This window comes from Rana temporaria, chromosome 4, assembly GCF_905171775.1.
Source record: "Rana temporaria chromosome 4, aRanTem1.1, whole genome shotgun sequence".
NCBI lineage: Eukaryota > Metazoa > Chordata > Amphibia > Anura > Ranidae > Rana > Rana temporaria.
Genome location: NC_053492.1, coordinates 330742458 through 330749570, shown reverse-complemented (window position 1 = coordinate 330749570; position 7113 = coordinate 330742458). Strand labels below are relative to the sequence as shown.

The window sequence follows — 7113 nt, the reverse complement described above, 5'->3', positions numbered from 1 at the left end:
TGAGAAATAGTGAAAAAAAAATAAAAAATAAAATCGGACATACGCAAAAAAATTCACAAAAAATCTGGAGCTTTTCCTTTTTCACTTGCAGCTTTCAGAGAAATGTGTGCATGTCTGATTTTCACCATTTCTCAAATAGGCGCAATTTAAAATTTACAAAGATTTGTTATTTACTAACTCAATACAGGTTTTGTATATCTTGCCGTAAAAATGATTTTAGTGCATTTTTACTTAAAATTGTTTTAATAAACATTTGCGCAAATATCATTGTGCCCTATATATTAGTAGGGGGGGGGGGGGGTCTTTAACAAAATGAAAGCTGTAAAGGCAAATTAAAAAAAAGCAAATGGAAAAGTTGCAAAAATGGCCTGGCCAGCCAAGATTAATATTGGAGCACAGGGCCCTGCAGCGAAAAAGGTTAAAAGCTAGTTATAAATGAGGGTTTGCTACCATTTTTTGCTTGGCTACAGCACCCTGCATTGCATGGAGAAGCAGAGACCTTGTATGTAATGAAAACTAAGAAAGGTTTTATTTTAGGTTTCGTTATTTATTTCTACTTTTATCATCATGTTGATGAGGGTGGGAAAAGAGGAACCAAAGAAGGCGAAATAATGGCATATTAAAAAATGGATATAGTACATAATAAAAGATAAGCCATATAACATATATAGTAACCACAAAAGAAAATTAAATTTTTTTTTTTTTTAATGCATCTAAAAATTCACATAAAATATGAACTTTATTATGTTGACATTTTTCCCAACACACCTTGTCCAGTTCATCATGCCTGATGTTCAAGTAGACCAGAGAAAGGCACAGGGTAAAAGAACAATATTATACTTAAAATTAACATTTAAAAAAAGGAACCAGTCATGACAAACATGAGAGCTGACAATGTGAACTTGCTTTGGAAGGTGTATGATCTGGGGTTGGTTATCCATGTACTTTTCAACTTCAACTTCACAAGTCACTAATTGGAATAAAAGTATGCATCTCAGAATAGACAATGTGCTTGTTCCAGTACAGTGACTTACAAAGTAGTGCAGAAAATATAGGATAACAGCCCAAAAAAGCACCTTCAAAATAAGTAATGACAGCCCTTATTAAAAGAAAAAAAATGCAATATTCCAATACCATAGAATGTAGTAGTAGACGTTATGTATGAAAAAATTGCAGGGTGCAAATTGATTGTGTTGGCAAGATCCTGTTTTACTGGAGGCATGTATTTGATGGAGAAATCTTTATTTTATTTCTTCGGTTGCAGTTTGAGACATCCTACAAGAGAAAATAATCACAACCGTGTTACTTACAATAGTTATTTTTTCACAGAAAGTCATAGGCAGATTCCCCCATGTTGTATCGATCTTGCATGTACAGAATTGAGCTTTAGATACTGCCAAAAATACAGTGGGCATCTGTCAAAACCAGGCACCTGCTCCCCAAAGAAAAAAAAAGTGCCCCAACATGGCAGAGGTCAGAGAGGTTGACTTGGAACTACAGAAAACCCTTGAAGTTGATAGGGCTAAAATAGCTCCTATCAAAACAAGGACACTTTTAAATGGTCTTTATTCACTCCATTCTCAATTCAGAGACAGATTAAACATATCATTAATAAACACTGGGATATCTTTGAAAAACTATCATAGGCTGGGTCCCTTATTACCAGATAAGGCAAGGATATCTACAGGGGTGCTCCCTCACTACAAAGTAAAATTCCCCCCCAACGTCATCAAGCCTCCATTTAGAACCTCCATTTTCCCACAAGCTAGTTGGTTATTACCCTTGTAAAAATTTTAACGTGTGCCAGCATAATGTTCGTGGCAGAATTAAGACAACAATTTAGGTCCACTGTTACCAATGTTACATAGAATAAGTACGATGAGTATCTGCTGACCTGCTCTTGCAGGAAAATATGTTGGCAGAACAATTCACCCATTTTCAGTAATGGCAAATGAGCGGATATCAAAAAAAATTATTTTTATAACAGCTTACCTGTAAAATCCTTTTCTTGGAGTACATCACGGGACACAGTCTAGTAATTACTAAGTGGGTTATATTCCACCTTCAGGTGCTGGACACTGGTGCAATCAGACAGGAAGTTTCCTCCCTATATAACCCCTCCCATACTGGGAGCGCCTCAGTTTTTGTAGCAAAGCAATAAGTGTCCCAATATCCCCAAACAAGAGGGGTGGGAGCTCTGTGTCCCGTAATGTACTCCAAGAAAAGGATTTTACAGGCAAGCCGTTATAAAAACCCTATTTTCTTTATCGTACATCACGGGACAGTCTAGTAATTACCAAGTGGGACGTTCCAAAGCGATGCCTACTGAGGGGAGGGAGACACAACCAACACAGATCGCCAGACGTGAGGACCTATAATGCTGCCTGCAGCAAACTGCGCCAAAAAGTGGCATCCTCTTGCAGTCTTACATTCACCCGATAGAAATTAGTGAACCTAAGCACCGACGACCAAGTTGCTGCCTTGCAAATCTGAGTCATAAAGGCTTGGTAATGCACAGCGCATGAAATGCTTACTATCCTGGTAGGGTGCACTCTAACAGAAACAGGGGAAACCCTCTGTAAACCACAAGCCTGAATAATAACCTGATGAATCAACATTGAAAACAGTTGATTTAGATGCTGCCTGCCCTTTCCTGGGGCCTTCTGATAGCGCAACATCATCATCAGTTTTCTGTATCCGAGAGCCTTGACGCCTCTCACCTCAACGAGTGCAACTATTTTAAAAGCCACTTTGAATGCTGCCTGCCCATTTCTAGGGTCTTCTGCCAGCACAACAAAACGTCAGTTTCCTATATCTGAAACCTTCAGATAGAGATTTTTAACTGCTCATCTATATTGAGGAGAGGAAAGTAAAAACTTTTCCTTCCGCAGAACAATGTTCTGGAAAAATTAGGCAAGAAACATCTTGATTCAATGAAAACTATATCCTTTTAGAAAATAAGGCTGGGTGAGGATTTAACATCACCATATCCTGAAGAATTATTAAGTATGGCTCGATACAAAGAAAGTTGGCAATACTGAAACTCTTGCGGAGGCTACCGCAAGCAAGAACACAAATTCCCTTGTTAGAAGGATGAAGGGAAATATGGTGCATAATAGGCCCAAGGTGCTGACCTTGTAAGCCGACAAAACTAGACTCAATCTCCCGAGCACAACGGCGACCTAACTGGTGGACTTATACGCAATGCCCCTTGTATAAAGGCCTGGAACAAAGAGTGTGAAGCAAGCGACCCTTGAAAATACTATTTTGGGCTGTGTCCCAAACATTCCAAGTTTCTTACCAAACAAAAGAATGTACCTTTAGACTAGGATCCTAACCCAGGAGTTCCAGATACTTGACAATGCCGGACACACTTAGGTCCAGCCATGCTACTGACTGATCTTTTAGCAGCAGATTGCCATTACTGCTATACCCTGGGCCTTTAGACCTAGGCACGGTGGCTAACCCAAAGTGCAAGACCACCAACTGGAGAAGGTGCTGTTCCCCTGCGAAACGCAGACAGCCTCTGCAGTCCCATGTAAATAAACACATATGCAAATGACTCCCCATGTGTGTATGAAGCAAGTGTTAAAGCCATATGCCTCTATGAAAACGTGCATTCATGCAAGCATGAATTCATACAAATATGTTTTAGGTAAAACATAAAAAAGGGCGTGCTGTATACACACATACATATAGCATGTGTGCTATAGAACGGGCATCTTGCAAGCATGAGTTTATGAACGTGTTATGCAACATTGCGCAATATGTACCCATGCAGACACGTATTCCTATGTGAACACAAGGAATCCTGTATAATTAAGGAAGCTTAAAATTATCATGCCTCATTATGCAACCATGCAAACATGCAACATTCAGTGATCATGCATCTTTATGCGATTAAGCATTTTTCAATCAAACATCTTATGCATTTTAAGCACTACTGTGCGGACAAGTACCCTTGTGTGACCAAGGACTCTTGTGTGATCAAGCACCCCTGTGCAATCAAGCATTTGTTGCAATTTTAGGCATTTCTGTGAAAACAAGCCTCTCTGTGTGACAAAGTATCCTTGGGTAATCAAGGACTTGTGTGATCCGGCAACCTTGTGTGATCCAGCATCTTTATGCAATCAAGCATTTTTATGCAATTGTGACCAAGCATCCTCATGTGACTATGTGAAAAACATGCAAATCCAAACAGAAACATGCATCCTTATGTGATCAACAATAAACATGTTCTGTTACTTGTTTTTACCCCAAATGCATTTGAACATTCAAAACTCATGTATTTTATGAAAACATGTGGACTGGTAAAGAGGAAGTTAGCTGTTGTGAGTTAGCAATGTGCACCAGCAACTGTGCATCCCACCGTTGTGACTTTGGCTAGCCTGAAGCCAGCACCAGGATGGAGGACCCTGTGGAGGTTTTTCTAGAAACCTATACTCCTCGGCTAGAGTCTTTAGGAGGAGAAAAACAAACAAACAAAAAAAGGGATTTTTAATACAGCTTACCTGTAAAATCCTTTTCTTGGAGTACATCACGGGACACAGAGCGGCATATTCATTACTATGTGGGTTATATGGAGTACCTTCAGGTGATGGACACTGGCAATCTCAAACAGGAAGTGCCCCTCCCTATATAACCCCCTCCCATAGGAGGAGTACCTCAGTTTTGTAGCAAGCCGTATGCCTCCCAAAATGGTCCCCATAAGAGGGGTGGGAGCTCTGTGTCCCGTGATGTACTCCAAGAAAAGGATTTTACAGGTAAGCTGTATTAAAAATCCCTTTTTCTTTCTCGTACATCACGGGACACAGAGCGGCATATTCATTACTATGTGGGATGTCCTAAAGCAATGCTTTACTGAGGGGAGGGAGACATCTTCCCAAGACACAAGGATTTAATTCAGAGATACTCTCAAATAATAATAAATCCAACTTAGTTGAGAAAATTTAATTTAAAATTAAATTTTAACTCAAGGGTGCCCCCGATTCTGAGGGTCTTAAATCGCAGCCCGCAGCACTGCCTGCCCAAAGGCTGTATCTGTATTCCTTCTTACGTCCACCTGGTAAAATGTTGTAAACGTGTGGACTGAAGACCAGGTTGCCGCCTTGCATACTTGAGCCATAGAGATCTGATGGTGTGCTGCCCAGGAGGCGCCCATGGCCCTGGTAGAATGGGCCTTTACTGACAACGGAGGAGGCAACCTCTTCAAGCCGTAGGCCTGAATAATTAACTGTTTAATCCATTTCGAGATGGTGGATTTTGCAGCTGCCTGCCCCTTCTTGGGCCCATCTGGCAAAATGAACAACACATCTGTTTTCCGAATCTTCTCTGTAGCTTTAAGATAGGCCTTCATGGCCCTGACAATATCCAAGGTATGCAGCAACCCTTCCTTTCTGGAAGTGGGCTTCGGAAAAAAGGATGGTAATACCAAATCCTGGTTTAGGTGAAAACTGGATATAACCTTTGGTAAAAAGGAAGGATGAGGACGGAGAACCACCCTGTCCTTATGCAGAATAAGATATGGCTCCTTACAAGATAAGGCTGCCAATTCTGACACTCTTCTGGCGGAAACTATGGCGACCAGAAATACCAACTTCCTTGTTAGTAAAACCAAAGGAACTTCAGCCAACGGCTCAAAGGGTTGTTTCTGTAGAGTTGACAGAACAAGATTCAAGTCCCACGGACAAAGTGGTGACTTAACCGGAGGATTAATACGCAAGACCCCCTGAATGAAGGTCTTAACCAGCGAGTGGGTGGCCAGCGGCCTCTGAAACCACACTGACAAAGCTGAAATCTGTCCCTTGATTGTGCTTAATGCCAGGCCTTTATCCACTCCTAGCTGGAGAAAACTTAATACTCTATCAATGGTATATTTGCGGGAAAGCCATTTCTTGGACTCACACCAGCCTACATAGGCCCTCCAAACCCTGTAATAAATTACTCTGGAGACTGGCTTTCTAGCCTTAATCAGGGTAGAGATTACTTGTCTAGATAGACCTCTACCCCTAAGAATCAGGGATTCAGCCGCCAGGCCGTCAAATTTAGACGCCGTAATGCAGGGTGGAGGATCGGGCCTTGTGAGAGTAGGTCTGGTCGTAGAGGAAGCGTCCAAGGGTCTCCCACTGACATCTTTAGGATTAGTGAGTACCATGCCCTTCTGGGCCATGCTGGAGCTATCAGAATGACTGGCTTGTGCTCCACCCTGATCCTGCGTAACAGGCGGGGTAGTAACTGAAGCGGGGGGAAGGCATAAAGAAGATTGAACTGATGCCAAGGGCAAACTAACGCATCGGTTCCGCAGGCCATAGGGTCCCGAGTCCGGGACATGAACCTGTCTAGCTTCTTGTTGAGCCTTGATGCCATGATATTCACGTCCGGCATTCCCCACCTCTGGCAAATTATCTGAAATATTTGCGGATGCAGAGACCATTCCCCAGGCGACAGAGTCTGGCGACTCAAGAAGTCCGCCTGCAGGTTGTCCACCCCGGGAATGAATATTGCCGATATGCAGGGCACATGATTCTCTGCCCATAGGAAAATTAAGCTCACTTCTCTCTGAGCTGCTTGACTCTTGGTTCCCCCTTGGTGATTTATATATGCCACTGCCGTGGCATTGTCCGATTGTATCCTCACCGGGAACCCCTGTAATTTGGAGGTCCAAGCCTTGAGGGCTAGCCGAGTAGCTCTGAGCTCCAAGATATTGATGGGCAATTGACTCTCCTCCTGTGCCCAAGTACCTTGGCGAGTGCAACCATCCAAGATCGCTCCCCAGCCCTTCAGGCTGGCATCTGTGGTCACTATCTTCCAGGTCACGGGGCTGAAAGATTTTCCCTTCAGTAGATTCTGAGGGTCTAACCACCAACACAGACTGCCGGACTCTTGATGAGAGTGGCAAACGAAATTCCAAGGCCTGTGGCCTTTTGCTCCATGCTGACAGAATGGCTGCCTGCAGGACGCGAGTGTGGCTTTGAGCGTATGGCACCGCTTCGAAGGTGGCCACTAGCTTGCCTAGTAATCGCATGCATAGGCGAATTGTTGGTTCTCTCTTGCTTAGAACCAGATGTATCAATTCTTTGATGGCCTGGACCTTTATTCGAGGCAGGAACACCT

General features: G+C 42.7%; 1 protein-coding gene across 1 annotated transcript in view; it reads right to left on the bottom strand.

The window, feature by feature from the left end:
- Window positions 1-526: 526 nt before the first annotated feature.
- The window catches only part of MPC1 (mitochondrial pyruvate carrier 1), a 130312-nt gene continuing 123725 nt past the window's right edge, over window positions 527-7113 (bottom strand). Inside the window, exon 5 of the mRNA XM_040350720.1 lies at window positions 527-1275. Coding sequence (XP_040206654.1) covers window positions 1242-1275 — 34 coding nt within the window. The 3' untranslated portion in view covers window positions 527-1241. The remainder of the gene's footprint in view (window positions 1276-7113) is intronic.